The sequence below is a fragment of the Glycine soja genome, chromosome 19 (genome assembly GCF_004193775.1).
Source record: "Glycine soja cultivar W05 chromosome 19, ASM419377v2, whole genome shotgun sequence".
In the NCBI taxonomy this organism is placed as follows: Eukaryota; Viridiplantae; Streptophyta; class Magnoliopsida; order Fabales; family Fabaceae; genus Glycine; species Glycine soja.
Genome location: NC_041020.1, coordinates 45964908 through 45989934, shown reverse-complemented (window position 1 = coordinate 45989934; position 25027 = coordinate 45964908). Strand labels below are relative to the sequence as shown.

Sequence of the window (25027 nt, the reverse complement as noted above, 5' to 3'; positions counted from 1 at the left end):
TGATTGGTGAAAAATGCCAAGTAGTATGAATGAAATTTCGTCAAAACTACACGACTGTGATTTGCGGTAAATCACCCTTGATATATTTTAAAATTTTCTGATTAATCTTTATTTTTTTTTAAAATGTCATTCATCCACGTGGGCATTTGTGCATTTGGTGCATCAAAACTTTCCTACTAAGTAGCATCACTCTTGATTGGTTTAACGCTTTGTCATTACAATTCGTACCGAAATTTCTTCGTGCTCTAAACAAAATGTAGGAAAACTTGTGCAGATCATTCATTATAAGCACAAAATATGCAATCACCGTGTGCATGTCTTCAACTGCTGGCATATCTATCTATCCATCTCCTATTTGAAAACTTAATGTACAGTTATGTACCACAAAATGCAGCTAAGCTAACTACTCTGCTCCTGTTAAAAAGAAACGCTAATATATTTACAGGTAAGATTTCATCAATCTCCATTCTCCTCTAAATGAGTTTTTCTTTTTCCCATTAGTTTTTAGGTGAATTCTCCACTGAGTGCAGAAGCAGCTCTACGAATGGCTCTGGCAACCCTCCAAATCTCGTGTTGGATTGATGATAGCCTTTCTCTTTCACTTATACCCGACAATCTAGTGATAGAATCAGAAATCCCTGGGAAGAAATTCAACTTTTCATGGTTGCTTGAAGGCCCAAACACCTATAACAGAAAATGTCAGGTTTTATGTTTTCATTTACAACATCGAACGATGATAATTTACACTAGTAACACACTCACGAGATGCTTGAACCACTGCCTTCCTTGAAGTCCATCTGCATCCAAGAAGCCTTTTTCTGCAAGCATTAGTCTATCATTCAATGCTCGCTTTTTCATATCTACAAAGCAACTTTCACTTTCTTGCAATCTCAGTTTCTGCAGCTCAAAACAAAGCAAAGAAAGACGAGCATAAATACATGGCAATAAGGAACAACAAGTTAGAGTAGTGTTTACAACATAAGAATCAATTTATGAAAACTGTTGCGGTTATTTTGGCTTTACCTTTAATTCATCATTGGCTTCTTTGGCAGCAGAAGCAAATTCTTCAATTGAAAGGGTTAATGGGTGTAGAGAAATTTTCTGGTCTATCAAGTTGCTCAACGTGTTTTTGTACAACTGGCCAAAGCAAGGAAAGATTACATAATCAATATACGAATGATCGGCAACTAACACATGGTGCCAATTATACAATGAACATCAATATTATAAAAACTTTTTTTTTTTTCATTTCTCACTGTTTGCTTCAGCCCCATGTTAATCTTCAATTCTTTCTTATTAGATAAACGGCAACGTTTTTAGATAAAAAAAATTTAATGCAATTCATGAAAATTCAATTTTAAATACTTTTTATGTTTAACAAGAAAAAAAAAGATAGATTAATAATCAATGAAAACGTAATTGAAAGGAAGAACAGGATATAAATGCAACTTCCATGCATGTCAGTATGTCACTGACTAGTATCAACTAATTTAATTTTGTTAGTTTAAATCAGAGGTGAATATAAATGCACACCTGTAACTCATTTGCATATGGAACGTAATTGAAAGGAAGAACGGGATCATCAGCCAAGTGAAGGGCCAGAAGCCCCCAAACTCCAGTAACTGTTACAACAAAACACAGATAATTTACATCTTCTGACTGTCAAATGGATTTACAGTTCATTAAAAAATAAACATTTTTAAACCATATTAAATGAGAAATCTAACCAGCAACATGGCGGTGGAAGAATGGATCTCCATACTCTGCCATCCAGTTATAGGAGTCGAATGCAGTGTGATAGACGGGAAAATCTGGAAATAGGAAAGATATTACATCACTAATTATTAGAAATCCAAGTCCATGGATATATGACATATTATAGACATGGCATATTAGAAGCATATTGAGCTAGAAATAATTTAATTTTTGTATTACAAAACAATATATGCCTAAAGAATCTGGGACTGGACAGTGAATCATGAGATACATACCTCTTCCATAATACATGTCAATGGATGGAACCCCTGCGTGTAGCACAAATGGAGCAAAATCGGAATCTACTCCACTGAGCCTCTGAATCTGCAACCAACAAAACAAAAGTGGCTTAGCAATGAGGATACCACGACAAAGTTGAAACCCACTTTGAAAAAAAATGGGAAAAACAGACATTATTATAATACAGCTATATTTAAGTGTCTTCATCATCTAAGAGTCAGATATGATATCCTACTAATAAAATAAATCTGTCATATAGCGAAACAAAAGAATGCCAGTCTCCTACAAAGTCAGTTTCAGCTTTACACACTAGGGTTGCCAAAACTCAAGCTACTTGTGAAACCCCAATTATAAGCCATTCATTATCAAACTAATTTGCAAAACCCAAGACAAGTTTGATCAGTTACTGACAAATAATGAGTAACTGTAGGATCTGGTGCATTAAAATTTAAAGCAACAACGATAATCAAGAGATCATGGTTCTCCGGAACATCGTAACAATTGTATCAGACAAAACATATACGAGGCAACTGCAAGCAAATACTTGGCCAGTAGTGACAAAAACATTACATTATTGACTCCACCAGCAGCAGCAGCCCAATTTTCATATAATGATACCCCCTCAGAGTCAGGATCCTTGACCTGAAATTAAAGCAAAAGCTGATTGATGTTCAGAATTACTGAATTACCAGGAGTAAGCATGATATATATGTTAAGAATTATCCATACGTATGTTTGCACATGTATTTATAAATGATTATACCTTCAACTAAATACCTTTTTTGTGACCTCAAGAATAAGACTGTCTAGCTGAGGAGTTGAACCAACAAAGAAACCAGGACCTTGCACAGCACAGTCCACATTAAGGTATGCTACAGCTTTGGAACCAAGATTAATAAGGTTTTGTTCAACCCACTCAGTGGATCCTATCTACATAAACAGATAAACTTGATTTAGAGCGAATATTGCAGGAAATGACACCATTATTGAAATAAAGCAAACTCATTTGATTTGACAGTGAGCATATCAAGAAGAAATTTGCAAGAGCAAGACAATGCAATTTAATTTAGAAAAATGATATTAGAATTTCACCCCAGATGGCCAAAATTATTTGTCACTGGTTTATCAACAATCACTGACACCCCATGATCATGGAAGCAGTTACATAACATATTAACAAGAATGAAAAATACTAAAAACCAAAGAAACTGATCATTTTCAGTATTATTCCTGGAACCGCAACGCATATCAGTTGTAATGAAGGAACTACTACCTACCATCCCAAATTCCTCTGCATCCCAACTGCAGAGAATGATTGTCCTCCTCGGCTTCCAACCCAAGCCCAATAGAGCAGAAAATCGACGAGCAATATCGAGTAGTGCAGCTGTCCCACTGCTGGGATCAACAGCACCATACGTCCATGCATCTCTATGGTTCCCAAGCAGAACATATCGATCAGGTTCTTCGGATCCCATTATGACGGCAAAAACATTTTGAATGGTGGCCACCTTCTTTTCACCCTGAAAAACAGAAAGCAAATCAGAAACATACACACCAAACACTATCTATAAGCTTCAGTTTAACCGTTCCCATTTCTCCTTTTCAACTCCCCACCTCATTTCTATCAAATTAGATATCGTGAATGCATGATGAATAACATAGCAGCTGTTAGAAATACTACCAATACACCTCAGTGACCACGTTTAGTCCCAGCTCAGGAAAAGGACAAGGCAACAGAATATTCTCACTGCCTTATCAACGAATTCTCTTATAACAACACACCCACGTATTCTGTTATTCCTTTATTTTTCAGTGTTATTGCAGATGGCCAATGTTTGGCAACAGCACTTCCTTTGCTTGTATCCTTCTATAGATATCGTTCAGGCAATGGAATAAAGCAGAACCAATATATTAATTCTCTTGTTCCTTTTATCTTTCTGCAGTAGCTTAGCCTAGTATCCTAACAGCAGCTGTATGAAAACGTATAATAAGAAGTCGCAGTACACTTTCTAACCCATTTTCGTTAAAATTTATCAAAAACTATAAAATTATTAGTGAACTCATTATAATATAAGCATTGAGACCCACAAATTTTTGTATTTTTCAATAAATTTCAACTAATAATAGAAATTCTATACAAAAAAAGTGTATTAGAAAATGTCTTCAAGGTTTGCCACAAAATAGAAAAGAGAAGTTGCCTACAATCATTGCTTAGTTTGCGTCAAAATAGAAAATGTTTTGTCTACCATATGTTTCACACGTGAAAAGTTTTGGCTTAACCAAAGGAAAAAAAAACTTTCACATTTGGCAGACCTTAGCCCTTACTTAGTAGTATCTTTTCCAAGTATAGGTTGTGCCAGATAAATAGAATGTAAAAAAAAGAAAAAGAAAAGCAAAAGCCATTTCTCAAACACTGAAAAGCATAAATGAGGCTTTTGGGTTGAAAGAGACACTACATATTTACATTTGCACCATCTCACCTGGTAAGTGAAATTGAGAATGGTGGGGCCAGGACCAACATTCCTGACCATAGACTTAAGGGTACCCCTCCATTGAAGGGGCAGAGGAACTCCCCCAAGAGAGGACAAAATAGTATCAGCCACCTCAGCTGACAAGGGCATAGATGGAATTTTAGGAAACCTCTTCAAAACCTCACCATCTTCCAACCCCAGTGTCTCACCACCCTCAACCCCAGCCCACCCTGGAGTAAGTGGGTCCCCTATCCCCCCTCTCATCACATGTCCCCTCTCAAACCCCTTCCGCCACGTGTCACCCTCGCCGTAAACCAGCACCGCCGCCGCGCCGTTCGCCTCCGCCCTCTCCACTACCGCGCCCCGCCCCATCCTTCCGCCCTTACGCACCACCACCACGCAGCCGCTCACGTTCACTCCCATCGCCGCCAGCGCGCGGTAGTCCCTCTCCCTCCCGTAGTTCGCGAACACCGCCCGCGCGTGCACCTTGCCCGACGGCGAGTACGCGTGGTACGCCGCCACCACCCCCGGCCCCGACGCTTCGGTGAGCCGCAGGCTTACCGAAGCGCCATCGCTAAAGTGCGCCGAGAGGGAAGAGCGCACGGGGAAGGAAAGGAGAGTGGTGTACGTTGTTGTATGGGTCTGTAGGCCCAATGAAGTGAAGTGGTTGAGAACGTGGCGGGTTGTGTCTGAAGCGGGTTTTGTTCCGGCGAGGTGAGGGTGCAGGGTAAGAGCGCGGAGGTAGGAAGAAATGGTAGAGTTTGAGGAAGTGGAAAGAAAATGTTTTTCCAAGTGAGAAAGGCTTTTGGAAGTGAAGGAAGGTGTGGAAGAGTGAGGCAAATGCAGAGCGTAGAAACCCAGAATGCAGAGGATCAGCAGCACCACCATGGTGCTCAAAGGTGAGGGCTTTGTTGTCAAAACGTTCATCGGTTTCGGCATCATTTTGTGATGAAGAAGAATAAGAAACAGAGCAGGCTCTGTTTATTAAGGGAGAAAGAATATTACTATTATTATTATTACTAACACTTCGTGTGCCTTTTTATATGGGAAATGAAATGATGGTGATCTTTAGGAAAAGGGGATGCGTCTTGTGATTTATTATTATAAGGATGGGAAGAGGTGGATGACAGTGACGGAGGTAGTACTGTGTGTGGATCCATGCACGGTGGAGGTTCGATTCACAATGCAATTTGTCCCCGGAACAATCCAAGTTTGTCCAGGACAGCAACCCTAGTCACTACTCACATCAAAATATTGGTTTCATGAACCATTTTTTTTATACTATATGCATTTTTGAATAATTGTTAAGGTGAGTTGAATTTTGAAAACTAATTAGGATCGTATCAAATTTTTATTTTTATTTATATATTATACACAGAGTGAAATTTCAACAATATCCTCTTATACACAGTGAAATTTGAAGTTACTAACTGAAGCAACCTTAAGTTTTGACAGTATCCATGTTATATTTAGATACTGAGAATATAACCCCAACTTGTGGCTATTAAATCAACAAAAAAGTTGCTCCAGAAGCAGACATGAAAACTTTTGCCTTTTTTCTTTTGATTTTTTTTCTTCAAAATTCATCTCTGTCTGGTGTGAAAAAGAATGAGAATCAATATCTTTGTATCTCTCTCACTACGAGATCCATGCCAAAAGGAGAGTGGATGTCCACGCCTGTGTGAGTGGGGAGAGCATTAGCTCTTGAGCATCCATTATGTCTCTCCCGGGAAAAAAAAAAGTAAAATAAAAGAGTTATCATTATGGTATCATCATGAACATGCAATCATTATAATATGCTTTTCTATGGGCATGGGGACTTAAGGGAGACCCAGGGTGTTCCCTAAGATTCTCCAGAGTCCAGACACTACTCACCACGTGGGACCCTTTTAGATTTGAAGCTATTTAACGGCGTTCAGATTTGCTACGTGCCATCTTAGTGAGGTGGTGTTATCTTATCCTTTAACCGAATGGGGCTTTGAGTAGAGTGGCTGGCAGAATCATGGCATTTTTTGATGCGATCTGTTAAAACATTTAAACCTTCGCCATTAGTCCATGATGTGTATGATGAACATGTACGATACTGAAACAGTTTTAAGAAGAAGACTAGAAGGCGCTATGCGAGGCAAAGTTAGGTAGATAAGATTCAGTTAAGATTATTGCAAGTGTGTCCCAGCCGTGTGGCTGACCTTCACAGCCAAACCACACAGGAGAAAACAAAAACCAACGTTAAAGAATTTGCTATTGCTGTTAATTATCTTGTCGATTTCTGGTCAAGTTGAGTGATTTTGCTCATCTGTGTCAGCTTAACTTGTTTCTTAGCCCAAGTTGAGTGTGTTACTTAGCCAACACCATCAAATCGCACAGCTCAATTCACAAGTTTATCGTGCTTGATCACGGTCAATTTAAATTTTAAGTTAAGACCATCTTTACCGCAGGTTGTTGGAACAGGTTCTTAGATGCAAGAACAGTTATTCACAAGAACTTCCACTTGAGGGGAAGGGAAGTTTTCCACCGTGGAAGAACAGTTCCTCCCGAGGAATTACCTTTTGGCAATGAAAAATTAATTTTTGCATATCTCACTTTAACTAATTTGAGAGGGAACCAACGAACAGATTCAGGAGCCAGTGTGAATTTCTTTTACAAATCAAAACTAGATGAAGAACAACAATAGCTCATCCCAAACAACAAAATCAAAATAATCAATTAAGAACAGAAAAAACAGAAGACTTGCAGATCTGGTTGGGACTTGTGAGTTATGACCATTTGATTCCCATGGAAGCCATCTGAAGAGCGCGTCTTTTTCGCATTGAAATGCGCACAGCAAATGATAGTGACAAATCATAACACCAGCCAAGTTCAAGGATTATATCTGAAATATTAGTGTAGAACCTTCTCTGATGTGATAACAACCCACGTGGATGTCTAGGATTCTCTGACCGTTATAGTTGTGCTTATATATTGTCCAGAAACTTTTATATAAGGAAGAAGAATTAACGAATTCATTTTATTTTTCCTCGATAGTGTTTCTTTTGGTAACCCTAGTATAGCATTTTTGCTCCATCTTTTTCACACCGCAACCACCCATCATTTGGGTGCTTTCATTCATCCGTACCATACTACCATGACCCCCGACCCAACGTCAACCCTCCTCCTACTTCCATTGATGAATTTACCATAATAACCTTTAAAGTTTGGGGAGGGGGGCTTTTTAGCTAGTGCGTATGTTCTTTTAGGTAACAAAGGATATTTATAATCACGAAAAACACATGAGGGTTTAAAATGTCATTTTACATAGTAATCTTTTGAAGACTTGGCAACATTATAAGAAGGCTATCAGAAATGACATTTTACATAGTAGTCATTTAAAGAGCGGAGTTTTAATTTGTTGGCATCCTCCTCAAGAAGGGTGGGTGGCTATTAACCTTAATGGATCGATCGGCTAGAGGTCAAGGGGGAAGATGCTTGCTGGGGTGGTTTGATAAGGGGTGGTAGAGGAGATTGGTAGAACAACCTCGTACATAACTGAATTATGGGGAGTTCCAGAGGGGTTGAAACTTGCTATTTTCAAAGATTTACAATTCAAGGGAATCTTAGGCAATAAATTGGGTAATGCGAATGGTTGGAGCTTGATTTAGGAGATTAGAAGTCTCAGGTTACAATTCTCCCTTGTTAAATTTTCTCATATTTTTTGGCAGGGTAATGCCTATGCGGATGCTCTTGCGACTTTGGTTTATGATTTAGAGAGTGACTATGAGATTTTTCAGCACCCTCCTGCAGCTGTGCAGAGTTTGGGGGAGTTACTCCAAGACTTATGAAGCTACTATTCCGTACTACCAATAGTACTATTGGCACTACCCAGCTTTGTGAAATCTCTCTTTTGTCCATTCACCAAATCCCTTTCCCCCTCAAACTTCTCATCGAACCACCCCACCCCATCCTCCAACACCGTCGCGTCCCCTCATCACGCCACCACCCAACCCACGACCCCTACTCGCGCAGCACTGCACAATCTTCGCCACAAATTTGAACCTAGACCCCAACGTCAATCACGCGCAACACCACACCAACTCCACCCCAGATCTGAACCCACTCCGACTAGATTTGCACACGATCCCTCACCGCGCCACCACCCAATCCATAACCACCACACCATCTCCATCCTATATCTGAACATAGCGACCCCAATGCTGGCCGCGTGCAGCACCAGCACGGTCCAACAACGTCGCGCCACTCTGATGCAATCCTCCCTAGGAAGGGACCAATCACTAGAACCATGAGCAAGAGGCTCCAAGAAGATTGGGCTAGAGCTGCTGAAGAAGGCCCTAGGGTTCTCATGAACCTTAGGGTAGATTTCTGAGCCCATGGGCCAAGGTTGGGTCCAATTATCTTTGTACATATTAGACTAGGATGTCATTATATTTGGTCCTTGTATATAGGGCTCCATATTGTAGGTAGGGTACCCTAGAAATATAGGATTTTTCAGCCCTTGTATTTTTGGGCACCTAGACTAGTTTTTGTATTAGGGGTAGTTTTGTAATTTCACATGCACTAAGTGGATATTTGATGTGTGTGGTTGGAAATAAATTTAATTGAATTGGTAGAAGCCCAATCCAATTAAATTTTAGAGGGGGAGGTGAGCATTTGCTTACTACACCCCATTGCCACATCATATAGTCACACTTTGTGCATGTCCTTCATGCTTTTCATGCCTCATGACACCTAAGCACACTTAGTGGAGAATCTTGTAATTGATCTTGGATTAGTGGGCTGAACCATAACTAAAATTCACTAATCATAATTAGTGAAATTTTGGCTCCAAAGTTTGGCTCCACAAATTCAATTTCAAATTCAAGTGAAATTTGAATTTCCCTCCAATTTTGTGTGACACTTAGGTTATAAATAGAGGTCATGTGTGTGTATTTTTTTCAACTTTGATCATTTGAATATTAAACTTCAGATTTCAAAGCTCATTTAGAGCACAAAATTTCGTGCTCTTCTCTCCCTCTCCCTTCATTCATCTCCTTCTTCCTCCAAGCTCTTATCCATGGCCTCCTATGGTGGTGAGCTTCTTCTAGACTCATCTTCTCCTTGAAGTGGCGTCTCCTCTCTCTCTCCCTTTCTCCATTCCGCTGCCGTTCATCTTCCAAGAAGCAAAGGAATCCATTGATGAAGAAGATCCTAGGCCTACAAGCTCCAATGGAGCTTGCATCACACTCCCTACCCACGACCCACGACCCCTACGCGCACGACCTCAATCTCTGAGGCTCTTCGTGTGTGACTCTCTATCTTCAGATATGGGTTCTTGGGTTTGGGGATTTTTGGATTTGTTGGGTTTCTAGGTTTGGGATGGAGACCGGGGTCTATGGTGTCGGGGTGGTTGTTGTTCCAATGATGTTAAGCCAACAATGGAAACACGATTTCATTTTTGGAATTACATAAAAACTCAACCACGTGGATAGTGACAATAATACTTTTGGTGGTGCCAATAGTAGCTTCCCAAGACTTATTTATTTTTATGTGTTATTTTTTTTTGGCCTTGGCCCGTTGATTAGAAAAAAATAATACGAAGGTTAAAAACGTCATTTTTGAATTATTAGGCCCTATATAAATTTCGGGAGGGGCTAAATTTTTCTCTCTCGTCTCGTGGAAGTGTAAGCAAGCAAAACCCTAGCGGCGCCTGCTTTCTTTGTTCGTGTTTTGCATCAGGTGCGAACTCACCCTATTGATTTCTATCCACAGCTGATCCTTCTTCTCTAATTAATTTATTATTATTTTTCATGTATTGTTCTCGCTTCACTGCTTCTTATTTGGCTCCGTCATTTGAAATTGTTTTCTTTTAATTCGAGTTTCAAATTTTCAATATCTGTTACTGTGTTTATGATTTCAATTTCATGGTGGAATTATTATTGCTTTCTACGTGACGTTGAATTTGTACTGTATGTGTTGATCTTTTGTTCTTAATTTGGGTCGCATAGTGTTTGTGGCTTGTTTGGTGAAGTAACGTAGACCCGAGTGTTCTAACAAATGATATGTTGGATTCTTTCATTAGCATGCTTTTTGGAATTTTTGACCTTTGGAAGTCGTATACTGTTCAGCATCACTAAATTTAGTCCTCCCTCAACAAAAGAATCTGGTGTAGGATGCATCCTATCAAATGAAACAAGGTTTATGCTGAAGTACAAGAAGACTGATCTGTTATTTTGATGTTATTGCTGGACTTGGTTTTCTTTTTTCCTTTTATGTGATGTGTGCCATGTCCATATTTGTATTTTTACCCTATCAGTTGTTTGGTTCGTGTGAAACTGTGAATGCTTTTGTTATTTCCTGTTACTTTGGATGTCTTCAATTTAAGGTTTTTAGTCTTCTGGATTTCGAAGGTGATACATATTTACCTGTCACGGTGACCAATTAGCTGTGATGCATTAAACCCAATTGTTTTCCACATTCATCTCATAAAAACTGTTGATTGTGTTTGAGCAGGATGGAGTCTCAGGTGAAGCACGCACTTGTTGTCAAAGTTATGGGTCGTACTGGATCCAGAGGACAAGTGACCCAGGTTAGAGTGAAGTTTTTGGATGATCAGAACCGTCACATCATGAGGAATGTGAAAGGACCTGTGAGAGAAGGAGACATTCTCACCCTACTCGAGTCTGAAAGGGAAGCAAGAAGATTGCGCTAGATGGTCTCTTTTTTTTGGCTTGCCTCCAAATTCGAACAAAAGCAATATTTTTCTTGATATTTATGGTAGTTAGTCGGTGCTAAAGGGGTTATAGCACCCTATCTTATTGTTTTGGATCTATTTTCATTCGAATTATTGCTTGAATTTTGTATGTTTAAACTTCGAGATTGAGGTATGCTTTGGTTTAATATATGATTTGAATTATGGCTTAAATTTTGGATTAATATATGATATGTCTTCTATATATGGCGCCATTCCTGCTATACTCTACATCGTCCTCTGTTGAACAGTGGGTGTGTTGCTGCTTATAATTTCAAACTAAAAAATGTTGGTGGTAATTGGCGAGATATAATAAGCTAATGGTGTAACCATGTGTTATCTTGATTCGATTTTTAAAATCATTTTTATACTCGCGAGATGGATTTATTATTTCAATTCTGGTTGCAAGTGGCTATGATAAAACACGGCTTATAAGGGGATGGCTGGCTACAATTTTATATAATGACCTAAGCGAATTATAGATTATAAAGCTGAGCAAGTGTTTAAATAAAGTATGAATCGACCAACTTAACCTATAAGAATGTAGCATTATTTTTTTTCCTCACATTTAAATGTGGATGCTTTTTCAATCATTTGATTAAAAGTCACTTAAACTGTTCCACGTTCATGGCAATTGGCAAAGCAGCTTCATATAGTTTCAAACTTTTTATGCTTTTTTTGGTCTTTTTCCACCGCGGTGTGATATAATATTTTTGCATTCGATTACTATTTTTTCAGACATCACTTTACTTCGTTAGTACTAGTTAGTGGTAGTGACAACATTATCAAATAAATGGAAAAAGTAATTAGTTCTGTTAAACTTTACTCTTTGCGAATCCACTAAGTAATACTTAGTGAGTTCAAATACTAAATAAACAAAAGTAGAAAGGATAGAGTTAGGGGACAAATGACTCTTGTTAAACCATATACCAAAATCAAACTTCAGTTAAGGCCATTCAGTCTTGGTCAAGGAAAAATGCATCCAATCATCCATGAATCCAGAAAGTGATGCTTTGAACTCCCCCTCCGACCCTCCCTTTTCCTCTATTGACAAAAAGAATCTAATGAATTTTAAAATGTAAGTTAAGGACAATTAGGTTCTGTGGAACTGAAAAAGAGCAAAGAGGAGCACAACTCAAAGCACATAAATCAAACAATTGAGCAGGCTTTCATTAGCATTTTGCTGTAACCACTTATGTAGAAATATCAAATTGAGTTGTATAAAAGCTTCAAGCCTTCAACTAAGTAAAATACATGCTAGATGCATCAAACTCCAACTATTGTGTTGTAAGTGCCATAAAATGCGAAAAATAATCCAGACAATAATACAATAGAATCCAAGGCTTTTTGCCAGATGGGTAGGGAAGAGCCAAATAACTTTAGGTGAAATGTGGCTGGCATAACAAATGAGAGCATTGCACATAAGGTACTCCCCACAAATGAGGCATATACACCAAATTCTGGCACAAATGAAGCTAAGACTGCCAGTCCAACCACCACAATCGCTCGGCTGATGTACATGCAAATATTTTCTAGTCCTGTTGAATCATTATTGTTTCTGAGGATGATTTTGAGTTTCCCTTCGAAAATCTCATTAATTGGGTGTAACATGATTGGGAGTGTGAATGCAAGCCCCACACATAATCCTACCTGTCATCATATAAAATGTTAGAGGTCTGACAGACTCTCTGCTGAGCAATATGAAATGCAGCAAAAAATTGAAGATTATGGAGTTCTGGCAAAAGAAACGTAGATTCTGCAAAGTGTACTATCCTAGTAGACATGACTAAGGACAAATTAAAATGCACAGATGCATATATTATGCAGTGCACACAGCAAGATGTAATTCACTAGATGTGCTAAACGGGACAGAGTACAGACACAGACACAATTTAGGAATGACTCTTTGTTGTAAAAGAGATTAATTGACACAAATTAAAAGCCATAGTTATATCTCATCAGATGTTTATCAAACACCATCACCTCTAAGCACTAGGTGTTTCAAGCCAGCCATTAGTATCCTCAGATAACATGGATCGTGGATGTAAGTGAAACAAGCATCATGATAAAGGGTTTTCAAACAGATTCCACCCAGCCATATCAATTCTATGTTGGCTTTTCCAAAGATTTTCTCATGTTGCAATGCCTACAAGCCCTACTGGAATGGTGGGTGTATGAGATATATCCAAAGACAAGTCCATGTCACTGATAGTGCTTTGTATATGAAGAATTATGAAGGCATTGTACCCTTTGCTTATAAATATTTGTTAACAATCTACTAAATTTGATGAACAACAATAAAAATGATGTACAGGGATATATCTGGAACTGGAAGGTGGTATAAGGTACTATCCTTTACAAATCAAAGTCAACTGGTTGAGGAAAAGAAAACAAAAAAAAAAGCATCACATTGATTAGCTCTAACTGCAAGAACTATCTAAGAGTAACTTCATAAGCAAGTATACAAAAAGAACATAGGAGCTCAAAGTATGGATGTCTTTACTACCTGTACTGCAAGAGATGACCAATTCCTAGGGAGATTGAGGGTCACAATGTCTCTAGTTTCTTCACCAAAAGCCATGTAGCCACAAAACCCAAAAAGAATGTACACAAGTGTTATCCCACCAAAAGTCTGAGCCAGCAATATTGGGAACTTTCGTCTATCCTGCATAGAATTCTCTAAGGCCAGTGTCATTCCAAACCCCTCAAAACAAAAAACAGCCATGCCTGCTGCAAACGGCAACCCCCCGATGTTGGATGTGATCATTGTCCTTTGCCCAAATGAAAATCCCTTCCCGAAGGCCCGTTGTATATCTTCCTTCACCACAATTCCCATGGCTACAACATTGCACACATCAGCAAAAATGCTGAAAGGAGCCAAAGCAGATAAGCTCCCTATCCAAGACAATCCAATCTCAACAGGTACCAACATAAATATGTAGGAGGCCATTGATAGTCCCTGGCCTTGGAATACAGAATAAAGGTTTTGTCCAATAAAAACAAAATAAGCAACAGACCCTGCACATTGTGCTACCACAATTATAACTTCTGTCAAATACCGACCAGGGGTTCCGAAGGACCTATAACCCAAGTCTCCATATGTGTTTGATTCCCCTAATGGTTCTTCTGATGCCAATTTTTCTCTGCACATAACCTGTGTCCACAAAATAAAAAACCAAACCTTATAAAGACAGGACAAGGAACAAAAAAAATATGTACCATGCAGCTTTAATCTATGTCCTTTATTTCTTTTCTTTTCGGTAATGAAGTCATCTAAGTCGAACAACTCAGTGACATAGAAAAAACATTAAAAGATGAGTCTATAATATTTGTGAAAGTACGGCAAGAAAGCAACTATCAATTGCTAATTTGCGATCATTCATGGTTGCCTTGCCCATGTCACAAAACAGAGAAGAAAAAACCAAATTGATTTAAGCTACAAAATTCCAATAGTATGTTCAAATTCTATGCATATTTTCTCATCTGGATTAAAAAAAAAAATCAACTACTGTCATCCAATCCGAAACCATCTCACGCACCATCATTGTCAACTAATCAGACATCATCCTGGATAACACTTCTGAGTAAACTAATAAGATGATAGTGTGTTTTGATAAATTCTTACAGTGTCAAGTGTGAACCAATAAATAAAAAAAATCAACTAATCAGAAACCATACGTACTAACTACGTGTAATTAGATGACAATATAGTGTGTTGTTTTTAAATTCTTAAAGAGAAAGGAAAAAGAAAAGATTCTTGCATTCTAATAAAATTGATTGATGCAATGATTGAGAAAAGAGAGATGAGAGATGGCCCACAAGCAGTAGCATGCAATAGTAGGTGGATATGCCGACGATGGCAACCCCGAGCGATCCAGCGACCCATCCAGCGATCCGAAAAGCGAAGGGCAATCCCAGAACCCCAGTTCCGACCACGGTGACGATGATGTTTCCCAACGTTTGAAGCTTCGAAGCTCGTTTCGAATTCGACGAAGGCAGAGGTTCCAACAGAGGAGATGATGCGATGTTGTTGTAGTTCTTTGTGTCCTGCCCCATGATACCCGATCTACCCGGAAATGTTTCGGAGTCAGAGGAGAAAAAAAAGGGAGTTCACCATGTCGTGTCGGATACACGTCACATCTCATGAATACAGAACAGAGCCATCAGAAGCGATCGTTAATTGTGGGGATAGGATAAGATTCCAAACGGTGATTATTGAGAGTTAAAAAGTGTGGTTGGGAATGCGTAAATATACTTAATCATGCAGTTTGCCTGATATGATGGAAGTAAAAAATTAAAAACAAATCTTATGGCATAGTACTTGGCTGCTCAATCAGTCAAACTTTATGTGGTTAGAATAGAATTTATCATACCTGCCAGAACTTTAGCTTATGCATGTAAGCATTAATATTTAGTTTTATATAATTTTTTTGAAGGAGTTTTGTTTTATATAATTAAAAATTATAATAATTTTTTTTTAATATATTACCTATCTTCAAACAAATGAGATAATTTTATATGACATATAATAATAATAATAATAATGTCTACTCCCTGAATGTTGCTAGTCCACATGGTAACTTCTTCAAAACATTTTAAAAAAATAGATAATATATATATATATATAATATAAAAAATAAATATAATAAAATACATAACCATAGCGTATAATTTTATATATTATATAGATATTAATTATATCAAAATATTAATTATAAATATGTTTTCGTTATATTAATCATAAAATGTTACTAATGCTAAAAAAATCATATCCCTCTTAGCTATGTTCTCGTAAACTTGCAATGCCTCATTCACTTCTGACTTCCCCCATCTTCAAATACCCACTTATAAACGTATTTGAGCAAGCAAGGTCTCAAAACTAAGAATGACAAAAATATTTATACCAAACAAATACAGTACAAAATTGATAGTTAAATGGGTATTCATAATTTAATAAATATTTTACTACCCGCTTATTAACGGAGCATAACAGGTATCAAGGTACTTGTGCAGCCTTGCCTGTGAATTATTGAGAAATTACTTAAATAATCTTACAATAGGCGATGAAAAATTGAAGTGCATGGAGACGCCAATGTAAAAGGAAACATTGTAGAATGATTGCGTCTACTTATGAAGTTATATACAGAAATCTCTATAACTTTGAGACTTAAGTGCTGTGAACTATCACAAAAGCATTCAGAAACATGAGTTTTGCATTTGTACCATGTCTTAGAACATTTTTGTACATATCCTAAAAACTTCTACAACGCCTCAAAGCAATATGGCTGACAAACACAGTCCATGGCATGGATCAGTTTCCTGCGAGGTCCCACTGCACTGGCGCCCATATCCTTGAGTTTTTTCATGGTTAGGTTTACCAGCTGATACTTACTGAGACTATTCCCCTGAAAAATTCTCACAAACTGCCCCAGTCCAAGTGAAGTCAGCCAGTTGCTCAGTCCACCAGCTCTTTCAAGCTTCCTCTCAAGGTTTGATGCTCGCAAATTTTTATTCAGAGTTTCCTGGTTGAAGGACCTTCTTGGTGCAAGTAGTGTTCTAGGCTGCTTAATAACTTTTGATGCATCAGAAACTCCAAGTAGTTTATGTAACTTCAAACTGTTCATTGCTTGTGGATTTTCTGATTCTATTCTTTGATCTAAAGATGGTGGATTGACCACAGTTGATTTAGGTAAGGTAAGGAGAGCTTTTCTTTCGGCATGAGTCTCCTTTTGGACAGCCAATAAAGTGGCTTTCTCATGTTCCTTACCTGAAGGATGTACAGTAGATGTCTGCATGGGAAGCTGCACATGGTTACTTGCTATTTCAGGAGGCATAAGATGCATGTGATTTGGTCCTTGATTTGCTATTAATGATCTATCATTGAGAGGTGCAGCAGGCACCAGAATGGTGACTCTCTGCTTTTTCACTATAATCCAATCACTATCCTCATGCTGATTATCACCGTCTCCAGAATCAACAAGGCAATGTGAAGAAGTACCACTTTTTTTACCAGGAACTTCCCCTGTGCGTTTCTGCTTTGTTTTCACCATTGGCCAAGAACCTGCACGCCATTAGTAGGATGTATAACGTTAAAACACTAACAAAATTCAAGGTTCATTTGATCAAAAGGTCACTATTAAATCAATGAAAAGAATTACTTAAAAGTTAATTTTAAGCAAAATGATTATTAACCCAATTCAGATTATGTGTGTGCTTCAGATTATGTGGCTTAGAATTCAGATGAGCACAGATCAAGTGGCAAAATTAATAGTATCCACTTCGGAATTCAAATTCAGACAAAGAGAATAATAAGCTAACCCATAAGGTGCAGATGCAAATGAAATGCAACAAATCTTCAGAGAAGTACCAAAAAGATTCTTTCTATCTAAAATAAATAACAAATAAATTGCTTGGCAAGTTTTTTTTATCAACCTAGAAACAAAAAGTTCTCGTAAATTATGTTTATAAGCACAGCACAGAAAATAAAGAAGTAATGAGCGCAAATACCTTTACCCTAAAAAAATCGTAGAGCACTGAAACTACAACAGAATTCTTATCAACTGAATAAAAACTAGGAGGCTTAAATTTCTCGAAAGCAATTTTGATAATTCCTAAGCATTGTCTCATAATCTGAATCCAATGTGTCCATTTGTTGTTTGCTAAAATGTCTGACAATGTTGGATCACGAACTAAGTATTGGCTTTTAAAATCGCACTATATTACAGTGAAATACAAAAACCCACAATTTCGAAATCTAAATGCTACCTAACAATGAAATGAGGAGAATGAAAACCCGCACAGACAATGACAAAAATCAAGAGATTGGGTCAAAATTAGAGGAGAGGAAGGAGTGAGCAAAAATACCTGGGTCCTGGTCCAAAGTCTTTGAATGAAAATTGAACTAAGCAATCTTGAAAACTTGCGTGCCCTGATATTCGCTTCAGAGCTCGGCAAATTGGGTATAACTCAAGCGGGATGAGACACATCTTTGGGAAAGGAAATTAGGGTTTATTATCGAATTAAATTACCTTTGCTTAAACAGACTGTTAAATTGAAACAAAAAAGACAAATTATTAATTTTATAATTAAAATTAGTATTTTACCAATTATATAAAGAAGAATATTAAAATTTATAATCAAATTTGGACATAAGATTAATGCATACTTTTATGGGATTACAATTTAAAATAAATAAATACTTTTAATATATAAATTATATTTTTTTATATAGATTATAACTATAATAACTATATATATTGGGTGTGAAAAATATTAGAAGTTAGGAGCTTTTTTGAACAAAATCATTTTTTTGGAATTTTTTAATAAATCCCTCTCATCTTTATATTCTCTATATTTAAATTAAAATAATTTTTTTAAATGAAAATGTTTTTATTATCTATGTTTTCAATGAAAGTATTTTTTTTTTATTAAAGTTTAATGGCAATGTAAAGTATTTTTTCAATGAAAGTATTTTTATTTAGTAATTCAATTATAAATTATTATTGATATTATTTTTAAAATAATTATCATAAAAGTCAATAATTTTCATGATGACAAATGTGTGGTTGAATGATACTTTAAAATCATTTTATAGATTAATGCATAACCTATTTTTTCTTTTGAGTTTAATTAATCATATAAAATATTTTTTTAATTTTTATGAGTTTTGCTTACATGTTTTATAGCAACTATTATTTTATTTTTTTAATAAAAAGGTTTAATTATTAATTTAATTCCTAAATTATTTTAAAAGATTTTATTTGCTCTTCAAGTTTTAAAAGTATTTAATTTGATTCTCAAGTTAAAAAAATGTATAAATTTAATTATTTCCTTTCAATTAAACTGACAGCATTAGGATTAAGAATGCTAACTTTTTTTTTTTCACGGATAGCAGTTAAAAACAGTCACTATTTATTATTTTTAAAAATTTTCAGATTTGAGCGAGTATACGAGACTAATTTGAGGGCACCCCACCGGTTTTGAAATCCTCTAGTGCCACGTGCGACACAATTGCCATCACCCTCTCCCACAACTGCTTGAAAATGATCAAATTGATTTCATTTAAAATAATTTCAGAATTAAATTAAATCTTTTAATATAATTTGAGAATCAAATTAATAATTAAATCAATAAAAAACTATAAGTTGATAAAGTTTAATTCGTTACGTATTTTTCCATGTTCAATTAAACTTCCATCATCTAGTATCTATATGTGAGTGTGTTTTACCATATAATTTTAGGTTTAATTACCTATAAATGACTTTTTTAATACAGAAAGTATATATTTTAATTCTCAAATTCTTTAACTAACCAAGTTAAAAAAATAATAACTGACCTTTTAGAAATTAAAATATATATTTTAACAACTGAAAAAATCATTTATTAAAAAATTTAATTATTAATTATAAAGACAAAAAAAGATAAGTTATAATAATTAAGTGAGTAATTAAATCATAATTCTATTTCCTTCGTCTAACTTTCCTATAAAATTGTTTAATATTTTGTAAGATAAAAAAAATATTCAATGTCTTGAATGAGAAGCATTTAATAATTTTTTTATGTTTTAATTTAGAATGATTCAAAATAATTAATTCATTCTGAAGTCCAAAAAGGGAAGGGTTGACGCTGACACTGCAGCAGTGAATCCAATAAACATTTTATATTTGAGATAATGCAAAAGCAGTTGTAAATGTCACGCACTCTGAAGAAAGAAATCAATATTATATAGTCCGAATTGTTTTAGTTTTTTTAAAAAAATTATAAAATGCTTTTTAATTGAAAAATTATAGCTAATAATATTTTCATTCAAAATAATTATTCTAATTTATATATTTGGGAAATAAAAGATTAAATTTTTTTAACTATCCTATTAATTAAACGAGATTATAGACACACAATAATATCCATTCTTTTTTTAAATTTTTTTTTTTTTAAACCCTCCGAACTTAAAATATAGGTAACTTTTTTATTAATTCAACCTTATTTAATGTCATCTTTCAGAAGTACTTTAATGCCTTGTCTAATAAATATATGATCAAGGTAGTTTACAAAATATATTCATTGCCTTAAAAAAAAAGAAAATATGTTTTTATATAAAATAAAAAAACAAATGATCTAAACTCACATCCTTAATAAAAAAAAGTTAGACTATAAAAAACTTAAGACATTAATGCATTTCACTTATTATTTATCTTTATTTTAATGTCACTTATTATTTATCAAACTAAATAGAATGTCTCATAAATCAAACATTTTCTTATAAAAAAATAATTAATATAAAAGATATTCTGCGTTTTTTTAGAGTAAAGAATTCTAAGTTAATTCTTATAAATAAATAAAAAGGACGTTATTCACTTATTCGGCTGAACCAGCAAAGAAAAAAACACAAATTCCGAAATATGCGCGGGTCCTGGGTGGCTTCAAACTAACGATAGTTTGCTTTATTCTCGATCAATTCCGAAAACGACACGAGATTCGTCTTGTGTTTGATTCTCGTACTCACAAACAACATAATACCCTCATCCCTCGAGAAAGTCGAGGTTAACCATACCAACAACAAAACCCCCCCTTCTTCGGTCACTCACCACCATAATTCATTCTATCATCCTCTTCGTGTTTTTTTTTTCTTCTTTCACGCTCTTTCTTTCATCATCAAAACACTTCTCCCCAGGTATGCTGTGTAAAATTAATCAATATTTCACCGATTAATTGTACTTATTGATTAATTAATTGATTGTTATGTGGAGATTCTTTGTCTTTGATTGGGATTTGGAAGTGAGAAAAAAAGGACAAAATGAAATTCGGGTCTGCATTCAGAGAATATCTGCAGGAGGAACGGGAGTGGCTCGTGGACCAGAAATGTGCCCACGTTGAATATATAAGGTTAAAGAAAGTGTTGAAGACTTGCCAGAAAGATACCTCTTCTTCTGATAACAAGGACCAGTTATGTCACTGTCAGTCTTGCCCATGTAAGTCTTTTTTTTTTTACTTTCTATTTGAGACCATTAAAATGAAACCATCTTCTTTTAATTACTATTTTGGCATGGTGTTAGGTCACGAGGTCCTTATTTTTATGCCTTTTTTTCCTACATGCATGCTCTTGTGTTCATGGGACCAAAGCGGGGATTGGCTCCTAGTTGGGGTTGTGGAAGAACTAATGTCTTAGACCATTAGGTTAAGTAATCAAAAGTAAGAGTAAGGGGTTATGGTGCATGTTTGGGAATGTGGGTGGATCACGTTGAGAAAACCATGGTGCCTTTTAAGTTATTCTCTGTCGTGGTGGAAAAAACATGTTGGGATACCGTGGTTTCCTTGAATCATCACAAAACCAAACACGCAATTATTAATGATGTAGATTGCAGAAAGTTCATTTGTTGATTTTTGTTTTTGAAAAGAAAGAAGGAAGTGGGTGTTTCTTGAAGGTCCAATAACAAGCAAGAGGTTATTTGGGGGAGAGGGTTAATGCTGTGAATGGTGATTAGAAGGTTGCAAGTAACTTTCATTATATTTATACGGTTCTCTTGTTTTTCTAATCTTTTGAGTGAAATAGTTTGCTTAGAGCTTATGTTAACTGAGATTAGCATTATTCAGTGAATATGATTTTACTCTTAAGTCTCCTCTAGTGTCAGAGTTTTGTAACACCTGTTTTCCCTTATGCTTTGCTATCTTTGAATATTATTTGCAATTGATCAGAACTTATCTTACCTGCAATTAGATTCAAAGCATGTTATAAGCAAAATAGTACTTATTAAACATTATGATGTGTCTTGTAATTTAACCCAAGTGTATTACATTATGCAGTCTAATAATGTGTTTTTGTTTTCCACTTGTAGTGTGTGATCAACAGTTCTTCTCTGAGTTGATGAAGGAAGCATCAGATGTAGTAGGATACTTTAGTTCAAGAGTTAAGAATCTCCTTCATCTTCATATTGCAACAGGAATGCAGAGATATGTATTGCGTTTGCGCCAGTGCTTTAAAGATGATAGGCAAGCCCTTACCCAAGAAGGGAGGATTCTAATTGAGTACATTGCAATGAATGCTATTGCAATGAGGAAAATACTTAAGAAATATGATAAAGTATGCATCAGCTGAGACAATTGGCACTTAATGTGACCCCCCTTTCATTTATACTTCTCTGATTTAGTGTTTTTGGGTTCATTCCATCCTTTTCTGTTCTACTTCAGGTACACAGCTCTGTGAATGGAGAGAATTTCAAATCTAGGATGCATGCCGAACACATTGAAATTTTGCACTCACCTTGGCTAATTGAGTTGGGTGCTTTTTATCTGAATTCTAGTGGACTGGATAGTTGTGACCTTGATGGAGTCTATGGTCGCTTTTCATGTGAGCTAAACATAACTAAAGCTGTAATGACATTGGTTCTTCCCGATTCTATTAATCTCGAGCATGATCTTACTTGTGCAATTTGCCTGGTAAGTTCCCAACTGTACACTGCACTTGAAAAAAGGAAAAGATATTTTATATATCAGTATCTCTTATAAATGCTTGCATTTTGATATGATAGGATTTTGTTTTCAACCCATATGCTTTGAGTTGTGGTCATATCTTCTGCAAGTCATGTGCTTGCTCAGCTGCCTCTGTGATGATTTTTCAAGGCCTTAAAGCTGCAAGTCCTGAGTCAAAGTGTCCTATATGCAGAGAGGTATGTGTTTTGTGCTCTGCACTGATATATTGGAGAAAAAAAAAACTCCTAGCACTGCTCTTGCTAAACAATTAAGCTGGAAACAAAAATTATTGGTATAATAATAAGGGGAAAATATGTTTTTAGTCCCTATACTTTGTAAAATTCTTGGTTTTAGTTTTTTTATTTCACCATCGAACATTTTGGTCCCTAAACTTCTAAAAATCAGTGTTTTTAGCCTCATCGAAATGGTGTTACACAATGTCTGTCCTGAGGTACTAAGAACACCCATTTTTAAAAAGTTCAAGGGACCAAAATGTTCGATGGTGAAATACAAAGAATAAAACTAAGAATTTTGCAAAGTATACAGGCTAAAAACATATTTTTTCCTAAAATAAGGTAGAAGTAAATGATGCTAGTATGCATCTCAGTAGGGGTGGGTTTGGTGAAGGTAGTTGACTGGCCTTTCTTCCTTATGGACCTTATTTTCACTATCTAAATCACTATCATTAATTGGTTTGCAAACTCCTAACTATCTGGTTTTCTGAAGTATATCTCTGTATGATGAGTAGAGGTGTTAGAGCCTATCTTGAAAACATTAATCCAGCAAATTCTAGTCGTTGTCTTCTCAAAACATTAAATATTTCCATTTTTCCCTTATGCACAAAATGTCTGCCTTATGACTAAAGTATAATGATTATATCATTTATCCTATTCCTTGGAGCTTTAAAGTATATTCTGATTTGTGTTTGTATTTTAAAAATTGAATTATAAAAACTTGCTTTTGCATTAACAATGCTCCATTTCTTCATCCAGGTTGGAGTTTATTCTAAGGCCGTGCATATGTTAGAACTTGATCTGCTTGTGAAAAGAAGGTATTACATGGTACATGATAGCGTTATATTTCTTATTCTTATGTGAACCAATGCCATCACATTAACTTTCATGATTTCGCAGGTGCAAAGACTACTGGAAAGAGAGGCTAGCTGGTGAACGGGGTGATAAGTTGAAGCAATCCAATGACTACTGGAATTTACAGTCCACATATTCAATTGGATTGATGTAGGCTTTTATACTTTGGCCATCGAATCATCCGAGTAGTAGTGTTGTTAACAAATAGAAACCCCAGGAAAAGCATAACATGATTTTGAGTTTGTCCTTTGGCCTTGACTGAACTGTTGTAAGTGAGGTAGGATTTAATTAGTTCTTAAGACCTTAGCATGAAGAGGAAAATAGCAAATAAAAACGAGCACTTTGGAAAGTGGCATCCTCAACCGTCACTTTTTCAAAATTTTAAGGCAGAGCCGGTGATAGTCTAGTCATATTATTTTTTATGTCAAAGGAAGTTATCAAATAAATGTTGTTATATTTAAACGTTAAATTTTATGTGAACATTTCTTAGAGTTTATCAATGTATGGATTTGTTAAGTTTGTTTAGAAATTAAATTGAACCTTAGAACTTTAATTATGACATCTACAAGTCCTTTAGAATTGAAATTATAATTCAAAAACCAAATTTTATGTAATTATAATACAACTAATATTAATCACTCTCAATTTCTAATATTTACCTTCATCACAATTCCTAACCTCAAACTTATTTGCATAATTGCACTCCATGTTTTTTTGTTGCTTCCACCACGGTCTTAATGAATTTTAAGAATGAAAAAAAACTCATATATATATATATATATATATATATATATATATATATATATATATATATATATATATATATATATATATACACATTAAGAATTTTTATAATAACCAAACATTCCTGGTTAAGTTAGAAAAATCTCACATCAATTACTTACACCACGGTCTTAATGAATTTTAAGAATGAAAAAAAATTCATATATATATATATATATATATACATACATACATTAAGAATTTTTATAATAACCAAACATACCTGGTTAAGTTAAAAAAATCTCACATTAATTTATTCACATATCCAATGGAAGTTCCAATGAAATCTTATTATAAAAGTATATTAAAATTAAAACATATATTCTATCCGTACATTACAATTAAAAAAATTAAAATTTTCATTTATTTTTAATTTAAAACAAAGGAACAGTAAAATAGGAAAGTTAATCAGTTTTTAAAATATTTTCACATATTTGAATTTCTTAAATGGAGATTATTATTTCATACTATGAACGTTGTTCTTCGTACAATACTACTTTTCT

The 25027-nt window shown here is 35.4% G+C and overlaps 5 protein-coding genes across 6 annotated transcripts; 2 read left to right on the top strand and 3 right to left on the bottom strand.

The window, feature by feature from the left end:
• Positions 1-200: 200 nt before the first annotated feature.
• On the bottom strand, positions 201-5758 carry LOC114399342 (probable glutamate carboxypeptidase AMP1). Its single transcript, XM_028361525.1, has 10 exons — positions 4476-5758; positions 3273-3515; positions 2773-2925; positions 2566-2637; positions 1992-2079; positions 1728-1811; positions 1534-1622; positions 1024-1137; positions 763-897; positions 201-684 (listed from the first exon to the last, which is right to left on the bottom strand). Exons 1-10 carry the CDS (start codon positions 5406-5408, stop codon positions 505-507), a joined length of 2091 nt encoding a protein of 696 aa, XP_028217326.1. The 5' UTR covers positions 5409-5758; the 3' UTR covers positions 201-504.
• A 4295-nt stretch (positions 5759-10053) lies between these two features.
• LOC114400869 (40S ribosomal protein S28) lies at positions 10054-11374 on the top strand. Its single transcript, XM_028363528.1, has 2 exons — positions 10054-10175; positions 10950-11374. The coding sequence occupies exon 2, from the start codon at positions 10951-10953 to the stop codon at positions 11146-11148; it is 198 nt and encodes a 65-aa protein (XP_028219329.1). The 5' UTR covers positions 10054-10175; position 10950; the 3' UTR covers positions 11149-11374.
• A 958-nt stretch (positions 11375-12332) lies between these two features.
• LOC114400668 (amino acid transporter ANT1-like) lies at positions 12333-15457 on the bottom strand. Its single transcript, XM_028363234.1, has 3 exons — positions 15007-15457; positions 13694-14341; positions 12333-12837 (listed from the first exon to the last, which is right to left on the bottom strand). The coding sequence occupies exons 1-3, from the start codon at positions 15241-15243 to the stop codon at positions 12454-12456; spliced, it is 1269 nt and encodes a 422-aa protein (XP_028219035.1). The 5' UTR covers positions 15244-15457; the 3' UTR covers positions 12333-12453.
• Positions 15458-16209: 752 nt separating this feature from the next.
• On the bottom strand, positions 16210-18186 carry LOC114399136. The gene is made up of 2 exons (XM_028361260.1): positions 18052-18186; positions 16210-17248 (listed from the first exon to the last, which is right to left on the bottom strand). Exon 2 carries the CDS (start codon positions 17235-17237, stop codon positions 16449-16451), a length of 789 nt encoding a protein of 262 aa, XP_028217061.1. The 5' UTR covers positions 17238-17248; positions 18052-18186; the 3' UTR covers positions 16210-16448.
• Positions 18187-20560: 2374 nt separating this feature from the next.
• LOC114399412 (probable E3 ubiquitin-protein ligase BAH1-like) lies at positions 20561-24223 on the top strand. 2 transcript variants are annotated; one of them, XM_028361597.1, is made up of 7 exons: positions 20561-20857; positions 20934-21155; positions 22020-22264; positions 22372-22620; positions 22713-22850; positions 23646-23704; positions 23787-24223. In XM_028361597.1, exons 2-7 carry the CDS (start codon positions 20981-20983, stop codon positions 23893-23895), a joined length of 975 nt encoding a protein of 324 aa, XP_028217398.1. In that variant the 5' UTR covers positions 20561-20857; positions 20934-20980; the 3' UTR covers positions 23896-24223. The 2 variants fall into 2 exon arrangements, with proteins under 2 accessions (XP_028217398.1, XP_028217399.1); XM_028361598.1 differs by having other exon boundaries at positions 20561-21155.
• Positions 24224-25027: the final 804 nt, after the last annotated feature.